The following is a 25,060-nucleotide window of genomic DNA, read 5'->3' on the forward strand; positions in this document are numbered from 1 at the left end:
GAGGGGTGAAGGGGGGTGGGGCGTGTCGGGGTTGGGAACCCCCATCTGGACTCGTGTGTGCTGTGTGTGTCTTGTGGTTTACATACATATGGACTGTGTGAGGGTGGGGTTGTGTATATACTGTGTGCAGATGTGAACATCTGTGTGCTGAGGGGTTCTGGGCCCCCCGCCCAGGTATATGATTAGGGGGTCCATGTGCATTTCAAGATGGGTGTGTGTGTAGGATGCTGGTGTGTGTCCAGATGTGTGTAGGGGTCTTGGTGTGTGTCCAAATGTGCATGTAGGATGCTGGTGTGTGTCCAGTTATGTGGAGAGATCTTGGTGTGTGTTCAAGGGGTGTGTGTTCAACTTTGGCACCCCCAGGCTGGGAAAAGGACAGAATTAGGATAGAGCTAACACCCACCCTAAGCCCCCATCTGGAGGCTTTCTGTGGTGCTGGCCCTGGGGCCATCTCCTCCAGGGAAATGCAATGGCAGTCTGTTCCTCCCAAGTTCCTGAGTTAGGGTCTTTCTGGGTCAGAGTTTTTAAGGCCTGAGCTCAGGTGTCATCACACAGAGGGCTTGGTCACATGACACCATCCATGTGTTTCCCTCCCATCCCTAGGAAAGAATGGCAGGAACAGAGCCCAATGGCATCAGACAAACACTAGGGCTTATAGTGTGCCCTTAGGCAAGTATCCGGTCTCTGAAGCCCGATCTCCTCTCAGTAAACATCACCTAACTCCTGAGTTGCTGTGACACTTAAATGATCTTTATCAACATCTGGAACATTGTAGAATATATCAAACTCCTATACATTCTTCAAAACCCAGCTTCAATGTCCCTTCTTCCAAGAAGCCTACCTGGCTGCCCCCGCTCCAAGCTCTGGCTCCACCACTGGGCTTCCCCAGCTCTGGATTCCTTCTCTGGTCCCATCCAGACCCCAACGTGCTACAGAGTTGGGGATCTGGATGTTCAGAGCAGTGTTTCAGATCCTCTGTGATGTAAACAGACCCTGAGTTAAATGAACCTGAGTGTGTGCTGCTGACAGCTCTTGGTGCCACAGAGATTTATTGGCAAGCAGCTAGAGGGTGGGATGGGGAGAGGGGAGGGCATCAGGACTGCTTCCAGCCTGATTTTGGGCTGGGACCAGGGCAGGAAGCTGTGCTTCCATGAGAAACAGGTTAGAGCCCAAGTTTGGCAGAAACCTGAGCTGTGTTGGGGACCCAGGCCCTAGCAGTGCGGACACCAAGTTCTAGGACACAGGAAGCTCCGTCTCCGGCCAGCCACTGGGGAGGGCCAGGGGTGTCTCTTTCTCCGCCTGGACTTGCTTTGCCTGGCATGACCAGGAGAGAAGAAACTGGGGCGTTGGAAGGAGGCTCACCCTGCACAAGGCCATGGGGTCACAGGCCCCAGGGACTGGAGGAAGCAGGTGGCCTAGAAGAACCTCAGACAGTTCAGAAAAGTGGAAGGAAAGAGGTTCCTCCCCCTCCCCCAGCTTCTCCGAGCTGTCCCACCTCAGCCCAAGCCAGGCCCAGGAGGGGCCTGCCCAAACCCCACTTCAGGGTGTAGGAAAGCTGAGACATGGCCTGCATTCTGTCCCCCAAAGGCGGAAGGGTGCTGTGTCCGGGGCCATGGTGGTGGCCCGTTTGGAGTGTCGGATGCCCATGGTGAATGCCGGGGCCCTGGCTTTGTTCACAGTGACCCGCTCAGGGCTGTGGGTGCCAGGGCCGGGTGTCTCATCTGGAGGTTGTGGGGCACGGGGCCGCCCCAGCATGGTGAAGGCAGGCGGGCGCTGACGGTACGCATTGGGGTCTGGGCTGTCATACTGGCCTGGGCCTGGTATCTCAGTGGGGTCCTGCGGGGGGCGGGCAGGGGGTGTGCGGCCCACCACCGTGTAGCTGGGGCTACTGGGCTTAATGAAGATCTGGGCACCCCAGAGAGAGGGCAGGGTGTAGGCATTGGGGGCGGGGGCTGAGGTGTCCAGGGGTGGTGGACGCAGACGGGAGCCCAGGGTGAAGGCCGGGGCGGTCCTCTGGCGCACAGGGGCCACCTTCTCTGGACTGTAGGCCCCGGGGCCGGGTGTCACCTCCAGACCTGTGAAAATGGGACAGGAGGTTTGGCAATGGACAGAGTGCTCACCTGATCAAAGACTTTGCATGGCTCCCCATTGCCCACGTGCATCCTGGAGCTCGCAGCACTTCTAAAGAAGCCCCGAGTTACTTCTCCCCCTTCCCTAACTTGCCACACAGTCTGTTCTCTTTCAAGCTTCCAGGCCTTTGCCCAAGCTTAACCCTCTGCCAGGCAAGCCTCTGTTTCCCATTCCCACCTCTCAGGAAGCCTCTCATCCTTCCAGAGCCCCAAAGTCCCTCCTCCCAGCTGCCTTGGCCACAGCCCTCCCAGGGGTCCCCTGGCCTGGTTCTTCCCCTCTCTTTACACGTGGCCACACTGAAGTGGGATAGTCCCCGCATAAGTCTAATTCCACCATTCTGAGGTCTCACAAAAAGCAAGGACATGTCAAAGCTACTTTGACTCCCCGCAGTTGGCTTAATACACGTTTGAGAGGGTGAGTGAGTAGAGGGTGGGTAGCGAGTGGCTGGGTGAGAAGTGGATGAGTTGATGAGTGGATCCATGACTACAAAGATGGATCAATAGATGGATCCTGGATGGATGGATCATCGAATGGATCTATGGATGGATTGGAGATGAGCAGGTGGGTGGGTGGGTAGGCTGATGAGAAGATAGGTGGGCAGGCGGGTGGATGAATCAGGGGGTGATGAGTAGATGGGTGATAGATGAGAAGATGAAAGAGCAGGTGGATGGGAGACGAGTCAGGTGATGAAATCAGGCACTTTAGGGGAAAGTAAGCTCTTCACAGCCTGTGAAACACTTGCCACAGCCCCCACTGCACCGTTGTCTCCTAATGCTGAGGATGAGCCCCAGCTGCCCTCGTGGCACCATGTGTGCACAGGGTCACTATCACCTTGGCTCACTTCACTCATCCAGGCTCTCCTAGGGCCCCCAGCCCCTCTTCTGAGATCTTGGATTTCATCATACCAAAAACACTGAAGTTCTAAGAACTTGGGGATAGGAGGGGAAGAAGAAGACAGAGGCAGGACAGTCACTGAGACCCCGAAGGGACAGGGTCCCAATGGGGTAGCACAGGTCATATACTCACCCCGAGACTTGCCCCTACCCTGCATGGAGTAGGCAGGGGTGCAGCTTCGGCCAAACCGGGTGACTTTGGGGTCCAGGAAGTAGACTGGCCCAGGGCTGGTGTCCTGTGGAGATGCTGGGGAGAGGAGCCCAGGGTCCTGAGTGCACTTCTGATGGCCCCACTACCCCCACTCAGTACTCCTGATTAGCCCTGAGGCTCTTCTACCCTCCAGACACCCACAACCCCATCTTGGAGAGCAGGGACCTCAGCCTACTCAGGTCTGCTTGCCCTGACCCGGGACCTGGATCTCTGCTTTGACTTTGTCTTGATGAGCATTTCTATGCCCTCCTGATGAACCCCTCAGCCTCTCCTCTGCCATGAGCTAGGGGAGCAGCTCTAGAGAAACCAGCGCATGGGTTGGTTAGAATTGTACGTAAAGTGAGAGTAACTAGGCTCTGACTAAGGGTCTGAGGAGGGTCCTTTTAGTGCCTGGGCTTGTTGTCATGTGACAAGCTTAAGGGAGGGGCTCTAAGTCACATTTAAATCCCAGCAAGTCCTCTATGAGCTGTGCCTTTGGGCCTGTCAAAGCCTTTTCCTCAGTAGTAGGATGAGAAGCTTGAAAAGTGAGACCATCATGGGACGGGTGGTCGGTGCCTGGCACTTAGTAATTGGGACCAATGGCTGTGATTGCCATTACTACTATTCATAAGCACATCCAGATATAAATGTATAGTAGGTTAATGTAAAGTATTAATTGGTTTACATATGGACATGGACATGCACACACCTGACTGAACCATGCACACGTATAAAGCACATTCATGGCAAATGAGCATATCCCAACTCATCCCATTTCCCAACTCCAAGCCTTTGCCTAAGCTGCAAGCTCTGCCTGGAGTCCCCTTCTTCTCCTAGGGCCTCCAGTGAACTCCTACTCATCCTACAAAGCCCAGATCCCATGCCTCCCCCTCCAAGGAGTCCCTGAGCATTCAGCAAAGTCTACACTAACCACCCCCTACCCTGATTCTCCAGGTGTGTCCTTCAATTAGAGTTAGAGCCGGGAATGCAGGTTGCTCTGAGTCACAGGCTAAGTTCTTAACCTTCCTGGTGACAGATGTAACACTGAATCCCGCACTTGCCCTCTGGGCCCTTCTCCACTTCCTGAGTTCTCTTCCATTTGGTTTGAGATTTTTGCTGATTCTGAAGATGTCTCTGCCAGCTGCCCCCTCCCAACAAGCTTCCACCCACGCAAATCAAAGTCTCCACTCGGGACCCTTCTGGGCCTGACCCTGGCCTACTTGGGACCTCAGAGCAGCTCTAGAAAACGGGCTGGTGGAGTTTGTGGGCATTGATATGAAGAGCACAAGCTTGCTGAATGAATGGTGATAATACCACTGATGGAATGGACAGCTGGGGCCACCCGCGTCCCTGCACTTGGTGCTCCCTCACACACTCTCGCCAGGAGAAAAGTGGACGTCACGGAGGTCGACCAGGCAAGCCCCACAGCCTACTAGCCACCCTGCCTGTCTAAACAACAAAGAATTTTCATTCTACCCTCACCATATGCCAGGAGATAAGAGAGGCCTGGAGAGCCCCCTGGCTTGTTGATGGGCAAACTGAAGCTGGCACTCACTCTCCAAGCCCTCTTTTCTGAGCACTGACCAGATATCGAGCGTTGTAGCTACTTTTAAGCATTTAACCTTCAATTACCGAACATCTCCAGGCACCTAATGTTTCTTTAATCCTGACAACTGTGTAAGGAGTGTATTGTCATTGTTTACAGAGGAGGAAACTGAGGTACAGAGCAGTCAAGTGGCAAGAAATGTACTAAGTGCAGAAGAAGGCCAATGCAGGTCCCAACCACCATAATACCCCTTCCACTCTCTTCCTCCATAAGGACACAGGACCAGCTGCTTCCTGAGGTCACACAGCAAGCCAGGGGCTGAGTGACCCATCCAGATTCCTGTCTCACTCACTAAGGCCTGGATCTATCAAGTGAGAAAATGCTCCCTAGGGGGAGGCTGGAGGTTCAGGAGGCCTCCCAGAGCCCCCTCTCCCACCCCCACGTCCCTGCCCACCGGCAGGCCTTACCCTCGCTGGGCCTCCGGAGCAGCGAGTAGGCAGGACTGGCCACCCTGGTGCAGTCATGGTTGATATAGCCAACGGTGGATGGCAGGGCATATAAGCCCGGCCCGGAGCCTGCAACCAAAGCCCTTAGGTCACAGCCTGGGCCTAGGTCCCCTGAAACACGGTGTGGAGCCCAAGGCTCAGCCCCTAAGCCCACACCCAGCCACCCTCCATGGCAGGGTAGGGGAGCAGGAGCTGTCTGCAGCAAACAAGCATTGTGAGTCAAGCAAAAATCATAGGGGGAGGGGCTGCAGAGCCAACAGCCTCCTCCTGCCTATGGGCACAGGGGATGGGATAACTAAGGTCTAGACATAGAAACAAGTTGTTACAGGTGGGGAAACTGAGGCACAGACAGACATACACTGTCACAGGTGGGAAAACTGAGGCCCAGACACAGAGATAGTGTCCAGTTGCAATGTTTGGTAGCCTCTGCAAGAATGTCAGTGCTGCAAGAGCCAGGAAACCCAGCCATGGAGCCCGACCCCAGGTGTTTTGTTACAGATAGGGAAACTGAGTCACTGGCCAGGACCATAACTGAGATCCTACAGTGAACGTCACAGTCGAACATCACTGTTCACACCCATCCTACTGGACAGAAAACAGGTTTTCGGAAGGGCAGGGACTCCTTAGAGGCTCCCAGAAAGGGTCCCACCACCACAGCCCCCCTCCTCCATGGCCTGCATATACCGTTCTCCAAGGTGGCCATCCCACAGGTCTTCCTCAGGCCGGTCTCTGGAATCTGGCACTCTGTGGCCTGCCGACCCAGGGACGCTGTGGTCAGCCGCGGAGCAGGGTCGCAGCTGAGGGTCCCCATGGTGAGCAGGGGTGGGCTGCAGGGAGCACAGGGCTGGGCAGTGCCCCCACACTTGATGCTGTCTCCTCGGCTGCAGTGGCTCTGGGCCGCAGGTTCCAGCACCGTCCCCAGTCCTCGAGGCTTCTGCCTTGTTGGCAGAGCCCTGGCCTCACCACACCCTCCCAGGGATCGCACAGACGGCCCCTTGTCCTTCAGCAGGGAGTCTTGGGGCCCTGGCCCAAGCGGGCTAGTCGGCAGACGCTGGCCTGGAAGTGGGGCTGGGATCGAGTGTCGGCCAGATGGCTGGACAGTCCAGGAAAGAATCCGATGTCAGCAGAGCGGGTCCCCTGGGAGACGGTAGAGCTGGGCTGCTGGGGCCAGAGCAGGCCCCGGGGGAGCTGGAGCCACAAACAACACCCACAGCCTTGTAGCAGGAGGGACTGGTGAGGTCATGGGCTGCATGGCCCTATTTCTACAGCTGGGGAAACTGAGGTGCAGCCCAAGGTCATACAGCAAGTTTGCCACTCTGGGACAAGAAGCCTTCCTTCCTTCCTTCTTTCCTTCCTTCCTTCCTTCCTTCCTTCCTTCCTTCCTTCCTTCCTTCCTTCCTTCCTTCCTTCCTTCTTCCCTCCCTCCCTCCCTCCCTCCCTCCCTCCCTCCCTCCCTCCCTCCCTCCCTCCTTTCCTCCCTCCCTCCCTCCCTTCCTCCAATAAGCACTTAATGTACTAGGTTCTGTTTGGGTTAGTGGGGACACAACAGGACAGACAGTAAGGGAGGTAATGTTCTTGGGAGGAGAAAGAGAAAATAAATAATAAAGTAATAGATGAGCATAGGATATTACAAGGTGTTAAATGTGTTGTAAAACACAGAGCAGGGCCAGGAGTCCAAGAGGGCCGCTGAGTGCTAGTTAGGGCAGGATGAGAGGTCACTGCATTGAGAAGGTAAGAGAAGAAGATATGGAAATGGCTGTGCAAAGGCTCTGGGGCAGGAGCGAAGATGGTGAGGAGTCAGTGCGGTCCACCAGAACAGCCACTGCCTCCCAGAAGCCAATAGGGATTTACTCCAGCCCAATCTAGAGTTAATCTAGAGTAACATCCCTGTGTCAGGCTGCAAAACGGGGCTCAGGAAAACTTGGCTGAACAGAATTCAATCCTGTCTCTTCCATGGCACCCTTGTTTGCAGCTGTATTGTCGGGCTGTAATTTTTGCACTGTAATTTTTTAACAGCTTTATTGAGTTCTAATTCACATACCATACAGTTCACTCTGCAATGTAATTTTAATACATTCTGTAATTTTTTAACTTTTTAATCAAAATGTTAGAGTCTATGTAAAAGATTATAAAACAAGTCTTAAAGGCTTGTATTAGAAAAAAAGAAAGATCTTAAAAATCAATGACCAAAGGTTCCACCTTAAAAAGTTAGAAAAAGGTCCTGGCCAGTGTGGCTCAGTTGGCTGGAGCGTCGCCCATACACCAAAGGGTGGCAGGTTCAATTCCCGGTCAGGGCACATGTTCAGGTTGCAGGTTCGATCCCCGGTTGGGGCAAATGCAAGGGACAATCGATTAATGTTTCTTTCTCACATCAAGGCTTCTCTCTCTTGCTCGCTCTCCCTTACTCTAAAAAAAAAAAAAAAATCAATTTTAAAAAATGTTAAAAAAAGAGTAAGTGGCAGGAAGGGGATAAAAAATGTAACAGCAGAAATGCATGAAATAGGAAGCTGTAGAAAGAATTAACAGCCCCCCCCCAAAAAAAAAAGCTGTTTCTTTAAAAGAATCAACTAAACCTCTAGCCAGACTGATCAAGGGGACAAGTGGAAGGACACAAATCACCAATGTCAGGAATACAAGAAGCTCGTCACTGCAGACCCTCACGTGAGAGTGATCACACGGCCCACATGCACACTCCCTATGTGCATCATATTTCATTATCACAGCATCTCACTGAGGGGGGCGCTGTGGTTACAGATGGGGAAACTGAGGCTCGGAAGGTGGAAATAACACGTGCAGGTCCCTCAGTAACTCATCAGCAGAGCTGAGACATGAAACCAAGACTGACTCAGAATTTAATCAAAGGTCAAGGTCAAGGGCTTCTTCTCAGTTCTAACCCAAGCTCAGCTTTCTGGGAGTGCTCAGAATCCATGGTAGAGTCCTGTAGCCTTAAGAATAAAAGCCAAGCTCTCACTGTCACACAAGTCTCTCTTGTCCCCTCTGCCTTCACCTCCACCCCTCAGCCCTCACTCCTCCACTCCCACCGCATCAGCTGGCTTGCTACTTCTTGAACCACTAAGACAGTCCCACCTCAGGGCCTGCACCTGCCCTCTATCCACCTGGATGCCTTGACCAACAAATGAGCCCACAGTTGGCTTCACCTTCAGTCACCTGTGGGCCCCCAACATTGGTTGAGCCATTTGATTTTTTTTCCAAAAGCAGCAGAAATTCCAGAGCTGTGGACAGAACTGGGCACTGAGGAGGGAGATGGTGGACAAATACACCAACCTCTCTCTCTCGTCCTGCCAGTTAGAGCCTCCCATTGACCAAGACTAGGCAGAAGTGCAGGAGCCCAGGGACCCCACCACTGAGGTCAGCAAGGCACAGAAAATACAAATATCCCTCTGGAGATGGTTCCCCAAACCCAACCCAGGCTACATCAGCCAGCCATGGAGTGCAGACCACTGGAGACATTGGTTCCAGCCCGAACTCAGCCCCAACTGCCTCAGTTTCCTACTGTGACATGAACTGCAACCCCTTCCAGGGTTCACCTGAGACTTGGCCTGACTGCCTCAGTTTCTCCATTGTAACTTGGGAAGGAACCAAGAGCTAACATGGGGAGGGGGAGCAGAGCCACCTGAGTCTGTGGAGGACAGTTTTGAGGACCTCAGGGCCAGGCCACCTCACCAGATGGAGATCAGCCCCACTTTAGTCCTCAGGTTCCCCACCGATGGCACCGCTTCTCTCAGTCTCATGTTCAGCTCAGAGCTCTTCCCCAGCTGCCAAGTAAATGACATGTAAGTGAGCTGCTGTTTCATTTAAAGCACATGCAAACAAGCCATGCTTAATCCAATCTGACTCACTGACAGAGAAGAGAACAAATCGGGGGTGGAAAAAAAAGGAACCTGGATTGGGAGTGAAAATGTGAGGCTCCAGGTGAAGAACATCACGTCCCTGGGCCTCAGGATTCTGAAGGATCAATACAGTCGATGCTCCTGAATTATAGCCTTATCCTAGTTACTAATTCAGCCAGCATTTATCTGTTTTCCCACTGTGCCCAGGCACTGGGAGGTGCTGGGGAAACAGGTATGAACAAAACACATAAACTCCCTTCCTCACCTATTTGTCGAGAGAGGCAAATAAGTGAGTTTCACGTTACTTTAGAAGGCAAGTAGTGCCACGACAAAAGATCAAGGGCAAGGAGGAATTGGAGGTGCAGGGAGTTTGCAGTTTGAAATGGGTGGTCAGGGGAAGCCTCGCTGAAAAAGTGGCGTTGGAGAAGAGACCTGAAGGAGGTGAGGAGGGAGCCAGGGGGAGGTCTGGAGAAAGGGCAGGCTAAGCAGAGGTCTTAGCACAGAATGTCAAAGTCCCTGAGGCTGAAGTGGTGCCTGGCATATTGGAGGAACAGCAAGAAGGCCCATGTGGCTGGAACGGAATGAGTGAGGGGGTGAGAGAGAGAAAGTGAGGGCAAGGAGATGGCAGGGCAAGTCAGGCAGGGGTCCCCTAGGAGCGGGAGGACATGGGCTATTATCCTGAGGACATGGGCCATTCCGCCCTCTGGTGGTGGCTGCTGCCGGGAGGATGGGCTGTGGGTTCCGAGGGTCAAACCTGACTCAGGTGCTCACAGGCGCCATCTGGTGGCCTCTGGGAAAACAGGCCGTGACGGTGCAGGAAAACCCGGTGGAGGGGGACTGCGCTGGTCCAGGGGGATAGTGGGGGAGGTTGGGGGAGAGGGAAGAGGGGACAGGCGTAGAGTTTTGGTGACGGGGTGAGGGGATGAGGGAGAACAGTGGGGAAGGATGGTGGGCTCCACCCAAGTGCAGGTGGAGGATGGGGGTGATAAACAGGTGGGTTCTTGCTGTATTTTTAAACTGGAACCATAGGTGAGCAGTAGATTTAGTGTGGAGTTTGAGGGAACCAGGTGTATTGAGGCCTCCTCCAGGATTTGGCCCTGAGAACCTGGAGGATGGAGCCACTGTAAGGAGGAGGGGAAAGACGCAGAAGGGGCAGGTTTTAGGAGAAGATCCAGAGTTCAGTTTTGGAATTGAGTTTGGGGCTCTGGTGGGAGATGCATGTGGACACTGGTAGGCAGCCAGCCATGTAGGACTGGCTAGTTGTCTATGCTTCATAACAAGTTTCCCCAAAAGCAGTGGCTTAAAACAACATATGCATTTATTATCTTACAGTTTTCGGGTTGCAGAGCTGGGTTCTCTGCTCAGGCTGCATTGATGGTGTTGGCAGCACTGGGCCTTGTCAGGAGGCTGGACTGGGGAAGGGTCCACTCTCAGCTCCCTCAGGTTATCACAGGGTTTATTTCCATGCTGTTATAGGACTGGGGGCCCCCTTCTTGCTGGCTGTTGTTTGGAAGTCACTCTCGGCTTCTGGCCATGTGGCCTTTTATCCCAAGTGAGGTGGGAGCCATGGAGGATTTGGGGCAGAGAAGGGGCGCGGTCTGGTGTAAGAGGAAGGGGAGAGTCAAAATGGCTGTTGATTTCTTTAGCTGTTCATTACCCATTTCTCCATGTTCCTCCATGCAGTACACAGGCACGTAGATGCACAGGATGAGGCAGGAGCTCTACCCCTTGTGTCCTGAGGGTCCAGAACATAACTTGCCCACAGCAGGCGCACAACAAATACCTGTTGAAGAAAGGAGTGCAGGGCAGCTCTCATCAACATTATTGCTACTGCTGGTCTGAGTTTTCACCACCCTTTTCTAAAAATCATTTGGGGCTGCAAGTAAGAGCACACCTCCCGGAGGCTGAGTTTATTGGATGACCTGTTGTTATCTGTCCTTGGTATACAGGAAGCGGCAGGCCAGGTGTTCACAGGGGCTGCCACCCCTTCTAGTGTCAGCTCACTCTTGATGTCACTTCCCACCTTCCCAGTGCCTCGAAATTGTCCTTTGTCCAGTGGCCAGTCCCCTGACTCAGACTCACGCGCCTCGGTGGCTGCCTGCCCCCTTTTCCGTGGGGACTTTAACAAGGAAGCCTTGTTCTTCCCAGAGGACTAGAACGCAGAGAACCTGCCAGCCTCCCCCCGCTCCCCTATCCCAGAAAAAGCTGGCTCTGCACAGGGGCCGAACCAGCTCTCTGTTCTATTGGGTACCTTGCTGCATGCCAGCCAAGTCTCCATTTTACAGATGAGGACACTGAGGTTCAGAGGGAAAAGGGGTTCACATTCAGAGGACAGGGGGACTGGAGAGGGGTCCCAGCAGGCTTTCCTGAAGCCCACAAAGTCCTACCCAACCAGGTCCTTTCTCCTCTCTGGCTTTATCCATCCCTCCGGTAACAGCCCCCCTTGCCTTTTTTTTTTTTTTTTTTTTGAACAATAAGCCCCTATGACCTAAGATAGGAGGGAGGGGAATTTATTTGACTTTCTGGGCCTTGATTTTCTTCAGCTAGAACTTGAGCTTCTTACCCTGCAACGCATAGCCCTCTGCATGGCCACACTGGCCTGGTCTTGGAGCAAAGCATGCAAGAAGCTTGCACTGCTGGAACTGCTCCTCTAAAAGACTGCTGATTTTGGAATTCTTTTCCCTTTCATTATATTTCTTCTTAATTTTCTTTGCTGTTTTTCCTCCTCAGGAGTCAGCTAGGCCCCCTTCTTGTGGCCCAGGCACAGTGCACAGTAGGACTTGTACTGCAGTCGGTAGGGTGTGCTGTCAGTGAGCATGAAGCAGTTCTTTATTAGGGTCCTTCTTGTAGGTATTGTAGCCTTCCTGCGTGCAGTCTGTGTGTTTTCAGTAGAGGAAGATCTTAGTGTCAACAGCAAGGTGTCCCAGCTCATATTTCGTTTCTTGTGGTAGGGCTTTCTCTTGCCCCTGGTTTTGAGGTGCTTGTGCCTGTTGTCCCGAGAGATGCCCATGGCTTAGCACCAGTTGGAAAGAGGCAGCCACTTGCTTTTTTTTTTTAAACTTTATTAGCAACTTCACAATCTTTTTTTTTAATATGTCTTTATTGATTTCAGAGAGAGGAAGGGAGAGGGAGAGAGAGATAGAAACATCAATGATGAGAGAGTCATTGATCGGCTGCCTCCTGCACTCCCCCTACTGGGGATCGAGACCGCAACCCAGGCATGTGCCCTGACCAGGAATCGAACAGCGATTTCCTGCATCATGGGTCGAAGCTCATCTGCTGAGACACGTAGGCCAGGCCCCACTTGCTTTTTAAAAGCACGCCAGGTAGCCCTGGCCAGTGTGGCTCAGGTGGCTGGAGCATGGTCCTGTGCACCAAGTGTCTCAGGTTTGATTTCAGGTCAGGGCACATACCGAGGTTGCAGGTTTGATCCCCCTTGTGGTGCATTCAAGAAGCAACCGATTAATGTCTCTGCCTCACATCATCAATGTTTCTCTCTCTCTCTCTCCCTCTCCATCTCTCTAGAATCAAGAGAAACATATCCTCAGGTGAGAATTAAAAAAAAAAAAAGAGCACCAGGTAGCTCTGGCCTCAGGGCCTTCGGACTCACTGTGCCTTCCACCTGGTGCATCCTTTCCCACAGACGCTTGCTAATTCTCTTCACTTCCTTCAAGTCATTGCTCAAACCTCTTGGTCTGAACAAATCTTCCTCTTCACCCAACTTGATTTTACAACTTGCCCCAGTTGCATATTCCCAATCCCCCTTCCACCTCACATTTTCTTTGTCCCACAGCACTTATCGCCAGCTAACGTAGTGTATTCACCGGTTGACAATGGTGGGCTGGAGTTTGTCAGAGCTGTAAAATGTGCAGCTTTGTGAGCTGGCTGATGTCCTGTTGGTAGCTTGAAATCAGCTGTGATGGGAGTACCAACACCGCAAGAATTAGGACCTACTACAAAGCAGGGCTTATGGCCTTGAAGAGCCAGTCATTCAACATTTATAGGCAGACAACTGCCTGTTTATTATGCTTAATGTTTGTGGTTACCCTGGGTCCCATTAGAATGTAAGCTCCTGGGACAGGGGTCTGCCCACCTTGCTCTCTGCTGTCACCCTAGCACCTAGAACAATGCTTGGCAATTAGTAGGCACTCAATAAATATTTGTTGGCCCTGGCCGGGTAGCTCAGTTGGTTAGAGCATCATGCCTATATGCCAAGGTTGAGGATTCGATCCCTGGTCAGGGCACATACAAGAATCAACCAATGAATGCATAAATAAGTGAAACAGCAAACTGATGCTTCTCTCTCCCTTCCTCTCTCTAAAAATCAATAAATAAGACATTTAAAATAAATATTTGTTGAATTAATGAGTGACCCTTGTCCACAGCAATTGCTCATACAAAGCAGGACCATCCTGACAAAATCACCCTGGTCTCTAGCACCATTATGTCAGTTCCCAGAAACATCCTTTCACCCTTAGCTAACAGTGGCTATTCCCTAGCACTTGACCCTTGGCCAGGCAATGAGACCCTGGATGCCTTAGCAACATGACTCCATCCAAGCAACACGACCCTCATCATCATCCCAGCCCCATAGCAACTCGAGATGCCCAGGCAGCTCCTGGTGTCCTGATCCCAGCCCTGGGGCCTGACAGAGCAGAAACGCCATGGCCTCTGACTCAGGTCCCAGGGCTCTTCCTTTAGGCGCTCCTTCAGCGCACTGAGCGCCTGCTGCCGCCTGGGTTGGGAGGTGCAGTGCCATCCCCTTGACCTGCCCCAGGACAACAGGACTTACCCCTGTCCCTGGTCCTAGACGATGCGCTGCAGCCAGGGAATTGGGGGACGGGAAGTTGGTTTAAAGAAGCACGACGTAAAAGGAAAGGGGAGAGAGAGAGAGAGAGGGAGGGAGGGAGCGAGGGAGGGAGGGAGCGAGGGAGGGAGGAAAGTCCGGGAGGCTGGGGGCGCGCAGCTCCTGAAGCCCCTTCCCGGAGCTGTGCGACCAGGGTTTCCTCTGGCGGAGGCCAGGAGGGCGCAGGAGCTGCCCGGGATGGGGGGGGGGGGGGGGGCCTTAGCGGCGACAGCAGCGGGGCCCGACTGAGTCTGGCGGGTAGTTGCTGGCCGGGTCCGAGCCAGACCCACAGTGTGTCGTAGTCGTCGTCCCCCCCCCCCCCCCCCCCCCCCCCGCGGCTCCGGGCTGCAGAATACGGGCGCCCACAGGGCAGGGCCGGGCCGAGCCGGGGGCGGCGGCCGGGGCACCAGGACTAGCGAGAAGCAGCAGCGGATGAACCGCAACGTCCACCTGGCCAAGAAGATCGTCCCCAAGGATGGCAGTGTGGTGAGTACCCGAGTGCCCGCCCCACACCGGACCCCCCGCAGCTGCCCTGATGGTGCTGGGCACTCACAGCCCATCTGGACCAGCTAAGATTCTCAGCAACTGCCTTGGAAGATGAACCCTGGCTCCATTTCCTACTCAAGACCCCCAAACCCAGGGGTCTGGTCCACCCAGACCCCTGCCCCAGCCAGCCAGGCACAGTCCTGCAACCCCGGTTCCCCACCCTCCCTGGAGACCTCCCTCAACTCCACCCTGACCCTTCTTTGAAAGTGGCCCCAGGTCATCACCCAGACCTGGCTGCCAGGCTCCCTTCCTGCCCAGCCCCCTGGCCCCTCTCGTGTTCCAGGTGCACACACCGCTCCTGAAAGAAGCACCTTGGGCAGAGAACCTCCCTAATCGGCTCTGGTCTGGGCTCTGATGGTGACCCCACAGCGCCTCCCCCTGACAGTCAGGCACTCCTAATTCTCCCAAGTCCTCCAGGAGCGGCCTCTCCCGCCCAAGGTTTCCCAACCTCTGACAGTCCCAGCACTGCTGGCATTGGGACCTGACTATTCTCAGAGCACTGTGGGGTGTAGAGCAGCACCTTTGGCCCCCACCCACTTGATGGCAGGAGCACCCCCAATCTTGACAACCACCGATGTCCCCAAACATCATCCAGTGTCTACCAGGGTGTGGAGTGGACAGAATTATCCCCAGGTGAGAACCACTGGCCCAACCCTTTAAAACAGCAGGGGTTCCCAGATCTCAGCCTGAGGTGAGGTGGAGAGGGAAGCTCACCACTGACCAAAGACTCTACTGGGTGCTCCAGACAGGCCACAGACCCAGCCTGGGGCCAGAGCCCCCTGTCTGCCAGAAATGGAATTTGAGCTGCAGGTATCACTTAAACTCTCCAGCAGCCATGTTGAAAACACAAAAAGAAATGGGTGGCATAAATAAAATATAAAATAAAATGTACTTTATTTAACCCATGTTGACCCTGAGCAGATTATACCTGCCAAGAAGGAATCCTTATTGGACCCAATTTCATAACCAGAGTCTAGAAGCCATTGTTTGTAGGGACCTTTCAGCCAAGCTGTATATCAGAGAAAGGCCTCAGACTAGGCTGGGCCTCCTGCACTGTGCTCCTGCCACAGAGTCGCTTTTATAAGAGAACTCCTAGGATCGAAATTTGACCAATAGGACTGAGATGTTCCCCATCCAATTGGAGCTGAGCAACTATATCCTCATTTGCATCTTTACTGACCAATCGGAGGGTTTCATTCCAACTCTTCCATACAGTGCTTTTTCTGAGAACTGACCAATCAGGAATGGGCTGGAATTCTTATTTATATAAATAAGCTTTACCTCTGTCTCCCTGTAGGGCACTTTCAGTTTCCATTGAGGACTGTTTCCCTGACTAAAGTCTTCCTATAACTGAGTTAAGTATCTTTTTTTAAGTTGAAATTTAAAATTACATCCTTGACTGGTGTGGCTCAATTGGTTAAGCATCATCCTATGCGCAGAAAGGTCACTGGCTCAATTCCTTGTCAGGGCACATACCCAGATTTCAGGTTCCATCTCCAGTCAGGGTGCATCTGGGAGGCAACTGATCCATGTTTCTCTCTCACATTGATGCTTCTCTCTCTCCCTCCATCTCCCTTTCTCTCTCTAAATATATATATATACATAATAAAATAAAAATGTATTTTTCAAAAAAATTTACATTTCAGGTGGTCAGTAGCAGAGAGTGGCTGGTAGCTCTGCCCTCCCCTAAGTTTGTTGTGTAACCTACCTGGCTGGTCTCTGCTGGGGTGGATCATCCAGGGTGCAACCAGCTGGTCTGGGGCAGGAACTTGCACACAGCGGGCCCAAAGCCAGCTCTGGTGCCCATGCCAAATCCTTCTATTTGAATTCATCACCACCACCCACTCTTTCAAAAGTAGACCACATTCAGGCCACTCTTTCTCTTCTGTACCAGCTCCCAGAGCCTCAAACTCCTTTCATCTCCTAGCATAATCACCTGGCCATGTGACCCAATACCCACAAGAAGCCCAGTGGTGGGTCCCTGAGCCACTGAGCCCACCAGTCCCCCAGCCAGGGCACCATCAGCAAGGAGCTGCTGCTAAATGACAGCATGGCCTGAGGTAGCCACAGGGCCTGAAGTCAGGGGTCAAGTTTCTAGGGCCCTCAGCCCCACCACCTCCTGCTCAGGTCCTCCTGCCTCAGGGTGATGGAGCCAGCACCCACAAATCTGCTCTCACCAAGATGTCCCTCCCGGCCCTGTGGGGCAGGTGAGTGGCCTGAACACCCTCAAAGCTCTCCCCACTCTCACCTGTCTGTCTCCCTTGGAGTTGCTCACCTGAGCCCTCCTTACCGGGTGGGGGACCAGCTGCAGTCCCTGGGGAGCTTCTACGTACTTCCATACAGTCTGAACCCAGATGTCACCACTCAAAGCGTCTGCTCCCCTTGACACTCCTAATGACTTAAATCTCAGGTCTCCAGATGGCCTGAGGAGCTGAACAGCATACAGACCCCAGCTCTGACAGCCATAGGACAGCCACCTACCACCACCTGTTTTGCCAAACTTGGGTTCAGCTTCACAAACAGATTCACCAAGCAATGTTGTCTTCACAGGCATTCTGGGTTAGTTATTTGGGGTCCTGACCCCTCAGCCTGGTGCCCTGGGTATCACCCCTCCTGCCATGCCCTCTTAGCTTAGCTCAGGGGCCAGCAGGGGTTGGAAGACCTGGTGGACTGAAACAGCCCTTCCCACTCTAGAGCCTTCTCTGTGGTTACTTATTAAACAGACCTGCCCAAGCTTCCACCATCCCTGAGAACCACCAAAACATGGAGTGATCCCAAGGAGCAGGATTTGGGCTGACATTTCAGGTTTGGTGTCCTCAGCACCACAGCTGGGTGGGGGACCGGGCAGGCATCCCAAATGACCCAGCCCTGATCTCACAGCTGTAGCCCACTCCCAAAGAAAAAGCCTCAAGGCCCCCAACTGGCCAGTGGTGCCAGTGAGGGGAGCTTGCCCAGACTGGTGGGAAGGATGTTCCTGGAGGGAACAGGCATCTTTAGGGCTCCCTCTCCTGGACACCTTCCTTGGCCTGAATCCCCTGCAGAGCACCAGTGTTGTTGTGGGGCCATGGAGGCCAGGATGTTGGGTCTTGGAGAGGGGGCTGGGACCCTCTGTCCCAAGAAGACTTCCTGTAGAGGCCCTGTGAGGACTTCCTCCCTGGTGGGGACAATGCCAGGAAGGGGGATCTGAGGGCAGTTTCTGCAGGAAGCCCAGGCCAAGGGTTGGGGGGAGGGAGAATTGGGCAAGGAACTCAGCCCCAAACCAGGCGGCTCCCATGGACTCAGTGTTCCAGGAACAAGACCACATGTCCCAGATGCAGGTGTGAAATCGGTTCAGTCCCCAGCTATTGCTGTCCTCAGGCTTCCAGGGGTTCCCCCTCACCCCTCCCTGGGGTCCACCCAGACTTCTGCTCCATCCCTCTCTTCTCCCCCTTCCTCTCTCTCTCTCTACGCCCTTCTTTTCCCTTTTCCTAGGCTCTACCTCTGCCGAGAACCTTCTTCATCTATTCGGCCCACCTGTCCTCAGGGTGGTGGCACTGACCACCTCCCCCCCAGATCATGGGGTTCTCCTCAGTGCTCTCTTACAGCGGTGTGAGTCTGAATGCGGAGATTCACCCATCACACAGATAGAGCTCAGATCTGGGAGCCTGGGAGAGACAGCAGTGGGGAAGGCAGGACCGAGAGCTGGGTCAGACTCTGCAAAGGGCCTCAGCTACCAGGGCAGCAGGAAGTGGAGTCAGGGCTGGGAAGAGGCCCATTCACCAGGCCAGCTGCCCCCAGCTGGGGTTAAGGGCCCAGCTTCCCGAGAAGGGCCCACGCCTCTGGGCTGGGAAGGACCGAAACTTGGGAGTCTACCTTCCTGTGTGGCCTTTCCCGGCACCAGGCAGGGGGGGGGGGGGGCGGCAGGAAGGTGGAGTCTGAGTTCGCACACATGTACCCTTTCCTCTTGAGGCCTCAGTTTCCCTCTTATGCTCCCAGTCCTTCCGAGCCTCAGTTTATCCCCTCTGCTCCCAGCCCCTCCTCTTGGGCCTCAGTTTCTGCCCCCGATAAGAGGCTGAGGAGACACAGGCAGTGCAGTGGTGCTTAGAAATCCCATCTCCTGGCTGCCCAAGGGAAACAGACACAGACCACACCTTGAGTTTGGTTCAAGACAAACCAGGATGCCTCCGTTCCTTTCTTCCTGTATGCCTGCTGTGATGGGGTCTGGGGTCAGAGGGGGCCATGTCAGACAAGAGACCCCCAGTACAGGGGAGTTGAGGGCTGCGAGGAAAGCACACCTGGATTAAGTGAGATAGAGGAGAGAGCTGTGGGAAGGTGGTTGGGGAAGACTCTAAGATGGCAACATTTGGGCAGAGACTGAGCAGGGTGAGGACACAGCCATGCAAAGGCCTTGAAACTGTCTGATCCCGAAGGGCGCTGGCCAGCAGGGAGAAGGTTTTATGCCTTAGGAAGCCCTGGGGTGTCTGTGTGCTCAGGAAGTTGTTTCTAAAACAGCTCTGGGCACTGAGTGGTGATTGGCTGGGAAGGGCAGTCCGGAAAATGGGAACTAGGCTGAGGGGCATGGAGCAAAGGGTGGAGGATTCCGGAGTTGGGAAGATGAGGTTCTCAGGACTGGCTGATGACTGCTGTGATGGGAAGCGTGGCCAGGGTCCCTTCCCAGGCCTTTCCTGTGGACTCCAGACCCAAGTCTCCCTGTGGAACAGAGTATGGAGGCACCCCCATGCCAGGGGCTCCCAGGCTTCCACCAGCCTGCCCCTTGACAAAGGGGAGATATGCTCAGAGGTAGGTCGTGACCTGTCCCAAGCACAGGTGGGCCTGCGCTCCCTCACCCCAGGAGTCCCCACCACCCTAAAGGACCCTCTCCCCTAGGAGGTTCCATCGTGAAAGACCTTCACCCCCCAGGAACCCTCCCCCCCCAGCACCCCACGCAGGAGCTATAAGGCCACTGCTCTCCACTGACCCCGCAGGCTGCTCAGGGCAGTGAAGGCCGAGACTTGGCCAAGGAGACCCGGCGACTGGGCACGCGCGGGTGGCGCCAATCCTGGGCCTCCTTCGGTTTTCCATTCACTTGACCTCAACTGTAACTTTCCTCTGGCCCCATCTTCTAATCTTTCCGTCCCTAAAAGTGAGACCTGGACTTGGCCCAGACCTTCCCGCTTCATGTGTTGTGACCTCCGCCCCCCTTTGGCCCCCAGCCCCAGCCTTTCTGTCGCCTGCAGGGTCGGGGGTCAGGGTGGGAAACCCCCTCGGGAAAACCCCTCGGAACAGCTGAAGGAGGGGGCAGAGAAGCAGGGTCGTGAGGCAGCAGGAAGGAACTCGAGGCACCACTATTTAAGCCACTTTTCTCCAGGGCCGTGGCCAGAGCAAGCGGCCCAGCATGGAACGCGGCCTAGCCTTCCTGCTCCCCCTTTTCATGGGGCTCCTCCAGCAAGGCAGCGGTGAGCAGGGGAAGGCGATCTGAGAGGAGAGGAGGCTTAGGCTTAATAGAGGGGATCGGATGTGGAGGGAGTTCGGAAGAGGAGGGTGTTACGAATTTTTTTAAAGGGAGTTCTAAAAAGGGGAGGGGGCTTAGGAAAGAGAAGGGGGTGGATGTGGGGTGGGCTCCATGAAGGGCGGTGGGGGAGGTTCAGGGAGGGTGGTGGGGGATCCTACAGGGGACCGCCTTGGAGGAGACAGGGTTGAGAGGTTTGAGGGCTCAGGCAGAGAGGGGGCTCAGGGCTGGGGTCTGAGGCTGGGGGCCCGAGTTGGGGACAGGACGGTATTTAGCGCAGTCTGCCCTCAGGTGGGCCCCTGGAGGTGGAGCCCCGCGGGCCGGTGGTGGCGGTGGCCATGGGCGGGTCGAGGCAGCTCACCTGCCGCCTGGCTTGCACGGGCCCCAGGGCTGCCTCGGTGCAGTGGCGAGGCCTGGACACTAGCCTGGGTGCTGTGCAGTCGAGTGCCGGCAGCAGTGTCCTCTCTGTGCACAACGCCTCCTTGTCTGCTGCGGGGACCCGTGTATGTGTGGGCTCCTGCGGGAACCACACGTACCATCACAGAGTGCGACTCCTCGTGTTCGGTGAGCCCCCGCCCCTCCTCTTCTAGCCACCTTTGCACAGCCAGGCCCACCCAGCAGCCCTGCTTTATCTCTGTTCCTGTGCCACCTCTGCCTGGGAGCCTTCCCGGATTGCCCACCCTGCCCCAGCTCAAAGCCTGCTTCTGCTCTACAATCCACTTTGTCTTCTCCACATCCCCCCTCTAAGCCTCCCAGCCTTCACCCCCTCACCCCCAGTCCACCCTCCCATACCTGACCCTCCTGCCCTTTCTGCTCTGGACCTCTCTCCAGCACCTTTTTTACATTCTAGCCACGCAGGGTGTGACCGCTGGGTCTTCCCTGTCCCTGTGCACCAGCAGTCCCCACTCCCTGCTTGGTCTACCCTCATCCCCCTCCTCAGGGCCCAGTCTTGACGCTCTGGGCTCAGCCCACCCCCCTCCAACCCTCCCTACACAGCCTTCCCGAACCAGCTGACTGTCTCCCCAGTGGCCCTGGTGGCCGGGCAGGACCAAGAGTTGGCTTGCACTGCCCACAACATCACGCCTGCCAACCCTGATGCCTTCTCCTTGTCCCTGCTCCTGGGGGACCAGGAACTGGAGGGGGTGCAGGTCCTGGGCCGGGATGAGGAGGAGGAGCCCCAGGAGGATGAGGACCTGCTGTTCCGAGTGACAGAGCGCTGGTTGTTACCCCCCCTGGGGACACCTGCCCCAGCTACCCTCCACTGCCAGGCGACCATGAAGCTGCCGGGCTTGGAGCTGAGCCACCGACAGCCCATTCCAGGTAAGTCTGCAGGGTCCTGACTTCCCTGTGACTTAGTGTCCCCCAGGAAGTGGGCGAAGTCACGCCACCCAGCTCCCACGAGCTTTGATGATTGGGGTTCAGCGGCTCTTCTAGAATCCTGGTTCTGGTCCCCATCTAGAGGGTCCAAGTACCTAGGCAGGTGGGAAAATTGCATTCCATCTTCAGTCTGCCCCTGGTGGCAGTCAGAGTGATACTTGTCAATCATTTGTTTATCCACCCATCCAACAAATTTACTGAGCACCTACCCTGTGCCAGAGCCCTGTGCTCTGGTACCAGCTCTGCCCTCCCACTTAGTCCTTGGCTCCTACCCTCATTTCCACAGTCTGTCCTCTTGGTAGCAGCCACCAGAGGGCGCCTGTGAGCACCTGAGTCTGCCCCTGCCCCTTCTGCTCACAGACAGCCCTTCCCGGCTCCCACCTCCCTCCAAATAAAAGGCTAAGTCCTCCCTGGGGCCCCCCAGGCCCTGTATGACCTATCCCATCATCTCCCTGCCCTCACTTCCTCCCTCTCCTCCCCCTCACTCATCCTGCTCCAGCCACAGAGACCTCACTGTTCCACCAACAGACAGGGTCCAGCCTCAGGGTCTTTGCATGTACTGTGCCCTCCACTGGGAATGCTCTTCCCCCAGATTTCTTCTCACTCACCTCCCTCAGGTCACTTTCCCAGTGAGGCTTCCCCTGCCCTCCCCTTACACCTCACACATGTACATTTTTACACACACACACACACGCCCTTTTTCTCCTGTTGAATGTTTCTTGACACCTTTTAATAACATCTGACATCCTATATGTTTTGTTTTGTTTTTCCCATTATCTTTCTCCCCTGCTCTTGGCTTCACCAAGATAGGACTGTGTTGTCTTGTTCATGGTTGTGTTCCCAGTGGCTAAAACAGTACCTGGAGCATAGGTGTTAAATAGACAGACTATAAATGAATGAAAAACTGTTATTATGGTGCCCAGCACATAGCAGATACACAATAAATATGTGCCAAATGATAACATTTAACATGGGCCCTGGCACACAGTAGGTGCTCAGTTTGTGTTAGATACACCCTCCCCTCTCTCCACTTCCTGGTCCCATAATAATAAAATCCAGTGCTCATGGACCCTACCCTCTGGGCACATGTGTGGGCCTAGGTGATGGGCTCTCACCTGCTTTATAGTTGAGGAAAGCGAGACAAAGAGATTCAGAAGTTCCCTCAGGGTAGGGAGGACCACAACAGACCAACCCCACTCCTACCCACTGGTGTATGTTGCAATTCACCCAAGTGGCCAAAGGCGGGGCTTGGAGCAGTTCTGGCTCAATCTCATAGTCCAGATGGAGAGACTGAGGCAAGAAAGGGGACTGGGGCAGGAGGGAGAAAAATGGCTGTCCTTTTTTCCAGTTTACAGCCTGACCTCCCGGGAACCCCCTGTCACAACCTCCCCAGAGGCCACCCTGGAGCAGGACTCCACCCACAGCCCCAGAAGTCCTGGCCCCAAGCCTGGGAACAGCTCCACCAGGCCCTGCAGCCCTGAGATTCACCAGTTGCCAGCACCAGGGGGTCTGGAGCTGCTGTGTGAAGCAGCCTGTGGCCCTGGCATAGCTGTGCATTGGATCCAGGCACCCAATGATCTGGCAGCTTACAAAAGGTGGGAGGACGGCGCCCAGGCTTGGCTGAGCGTGCTGTGGGCTGGATGCAACCCAGAGGGCTGGTTCCAGTGTCGAATGGACCCAGGGGGCCAGACGGCCAGTCTGTACCTCCTCCCAGAAATCTGTGAGTTTGGCGGGCTGGGGAGGGCACTGGGGGAGCCTAGGAGGGAGAAAGTCTTGCATAAAGACCTTAGACAAGGAGGTGCCCTGTCCAGCCTCAGTTTCCCCAACTGTCCAGTGGGCTTCCTTGACACATAAGATTACAGTTGCCTGACATGGCAGTAACGATAAATTTCAGGGACTACATAGATTTCACAGCAGTGAAACTGAACTTTATAGACTACAACAGCCTGTAGAATAAGAATAGAATACAACCACTTAGGTCATTTCAAATTTTCTAGTAGCCACATTCAGAAAAAAGTAAAAATTAGCTAATATATTTTACTGAACCCAATATATCTCAAATATCACTCCAACATGTAATCTGTAAAAAGGTATGAATGAGATATTTTATGTTCTTACAATGTGTATTTTACACTGACAGCAAGCACTTCTCCACCCAGACAAGCCACATTTCAAGTATAGACATGCGAGTGGCTGCCTCCCTGGACAGCCCACTTCTGACTATAAGGTCCTACATACCTTTCAAAACATTCACTCCTAAGTCCTTTGGATATTCCAGTGCTTTTTATATGTTTCAAAAGACATTCTAAGCCAGTGATTTTCAACCGGGGTGCTGCAAGAATTTTTAAAACATGCAATACCTATTTAGTCAGGGGCACTGACCTCTTTTTCCTTATATTGTCAATTAAAAAATGACAACAGCCAGCACAACAATAGCCGTCCCACGTGAATGAATCAAAATTATACCTATTTTTTTGTCAGATCGGCAAAAAACGTATTTTTTTGGTGTGCCACAGATTTTTAGTAATTAGTTTATGTGTGCCATGAGATGAAAAAAGTTGAAAATCGCTGTTCTAAGTCATTAAGTCCTTTGTTAAGTTTTAGGGAGCTTGGTAAATTTGGAAGCCCCTGGCAGTTTCTGCTGGGCGTATCCCTACAACCTACAAAGCGGTGTTCAGGCTCCTGATACTTCTGTCTCCAGGCTCCCCACCAATGTCTGAAGCCCTGTGGATGGCCAGCTTGGTGCTAGGGCTGCTCCTCCTGACCTTCCTCACCTATCGCCTGTGGAAACGCTGCAAGCCCGCCGGCTGACCACCAGGCCCACCAGCGCCTCTGAAGTAGCCTGCCTTTCCTTCAACTCAGTCGTGACTGGAGGGCTGCAGGGTTCTGGGCAGCATGAGGGCCGACCGAGGGTCCTTCACCCGGTGGCCAGAGCATCTAGGCTCCCCAGCTGGCTGGGTTTCCCGTCTGTGGGACCCCTGGGGAGCTGCCCTGCAACTGGAGAATAAAGAGCATGCGGTCTGCCCTCAATGGTTTCTGTTGTGGTTCAAGAACGCAGGACTCCTCTGCCCTGGGCGACTCCCGGGGACAGACGGGGCGCGCACTCTGCCTGGGGGGAGAGGATACAAATACTGTGCCTTTCCCTGAACGCAGGGGCCCTGTAACTTCAAGAATAACTAGGAGTCAGTCGTCAAAAGAAATGGAGAATGAATGGTGGGGCAGTGTGAGGAAAGACACAGAAGAGAGAAGAGAGATGGCTTATTAAGGGAGCTAAGGAGTGGACAGAGCCAAAACAGAGGCTAGAAATGAGACCAGCAGATGCCAGGGGCTTGAGCCCGTGGGCGCTGGGGAGCTATGGGAATGATGGGAGCGCCCGAGGGCGCAGAGTGTGAGAAAGATCCCGCAAGTGGTGAGGAAGGGTGACAGCCTGGGATGGGGAACTGGGGACCGTGGGTGGTCTCCTGATTCCTCGGCACGCACAGGGGTCTAGGGGCCCAGAGCAGACCGCTAACGCAGCCTGGGGTGGTTAGGACGGGGCGTCCCCACGCGGCGAGCTATAAACTTAGACCAAGACTGGGCTAGATTGAAGGCCAGGCTGAGCGCAAAGGCTCAAAACCGAAAATCAGAAAAATGGGACGGGCTGCACTCAGTCCTTGAATCCTGGTGGATCAAGCCCCTCTTAAGCGC

At 54.3% G+C, this 25,060-nt stretch overlaps 2 protein-coding genes across 2 annotated transcripts; one reads left to right on the plus strand and one right to left on the minus strand.

Annotated features, from left to right (window-relative positions):
* Window positions 1–1,539: 1,539 nt before the first annotated feature.
* CIMAP1D (CIMAP1 family member D) lies at window positions 1,540–6,076 on the minus strand. Its single transcript, XM_016214838.2, has 4 exons — window positions 5,950–6,076; window positions 5,227–5,334; window positions 3,157–3,270; window positions 1,540–2,075 (listed from the first exon to the last, which is right to left on the minus strand). The coding sequence occupies exons 1-4, from the start codon at window positions 6,074–6,076 to the stop codon at window positions 1,540–1,542; spliced, it is 885 nt and encodes a 294-aa protein (XP_016070324.1).
* Window positions 6,077–17,107: 11,031 nt separating this feature from the next.
* MADCAM1 (mucosal vascular addressin cell adhesion molecule 1) lies at window positions 17,108–24,386 on the plus strand. The gene is made up of 6 exons (XM_016214845.2): window positions 17,108–17,313; window positions 19,856–19,943; window positions 20,288–20,560; window positions 20,993–21,316; window positions 22,722–23,093; window positions 24,075–24,386. The coding sequence occupies exons 2-6, from the start codon at window positions 19,883–19,885 to the stop codon at window positions 24,182–24,184; spliced, it is 1,140 nt and encodes a 379-aa protein (XP_016070331.1). The 5' UTR covers window positions 17,108–17,313; window positions 19,856–19,882; the 3' UTR covers window positions 24,185–24,386.
* Window positions 24,387–25,060: the final 674 nt, after the last annotated feature.

This window comes from Miniopterus natalensis, chromosome 4 (genome assembly GCF_054644295.1).
Source record: "Miniopterus natalensis isolate mMinNat1 chromosome 4, mMinNat1.hap1, whole genome shotgun sequence".
Taxonomy (NCBI): Eukaryota; Metazoa; Chordata; class Mammalia; order Chiroptera; family Miniopteridae; genus Miniopterus; species Miniopterus natalensis.

What these genes read in the sequence shown, in the direction of transcription:
- CIMAP1D (XM_016214838.2), bottom strand. Translation starts at nt 6,076, where the DNA reads ATGGGGACCCTCAGCTGCGACCCTGCTCCGCGGCTGACCACAGCGTCC. An exon ending in GATGGCCACCTTGGAGAACG is followed by an intron (nt 5,335 to 5,949) that starts GTATATGCAGGC and finishes CTTTGGTTGCAG; the next exon opens with GCTCCGGGCCGGGCTTATAT. An exon ending in GGGTAGGGGCAAGTCTCGGG is followed by an intron (nt 2,076 to 3,156) that starts GTGAGTATATGA and finishes CCATTTTCACAG; the next exon opens with GTCTGGAGGTGACACCCGGC.
- MADCAM1 (XM_016214845.2), top strand. Translation starts at nt 19,883, where the DNA reads ATGGAACGCGGCCTAGCCTTCCTGCTCCCCCTTTTCATGGGGCTCCTC. An exon ending in AGTGCGACTCCTCGTGTTCG is followed by an intron (nt 20,561 to 20,992) that starts GTGAGCCCCCGC and finishes CTCCCTACACAG; the next exon opens with CCTTCCCGAACCAGCTGACT. An exon ending in CCACCGACAGCCCATTCCAG is followed by an intron (nt 21,317 to 22,721) that starts GTAAGTCTGCAG and finishes CCTTTTTTCCAG; the next exon opens with TTTACAGCCTGACCTCCCGG.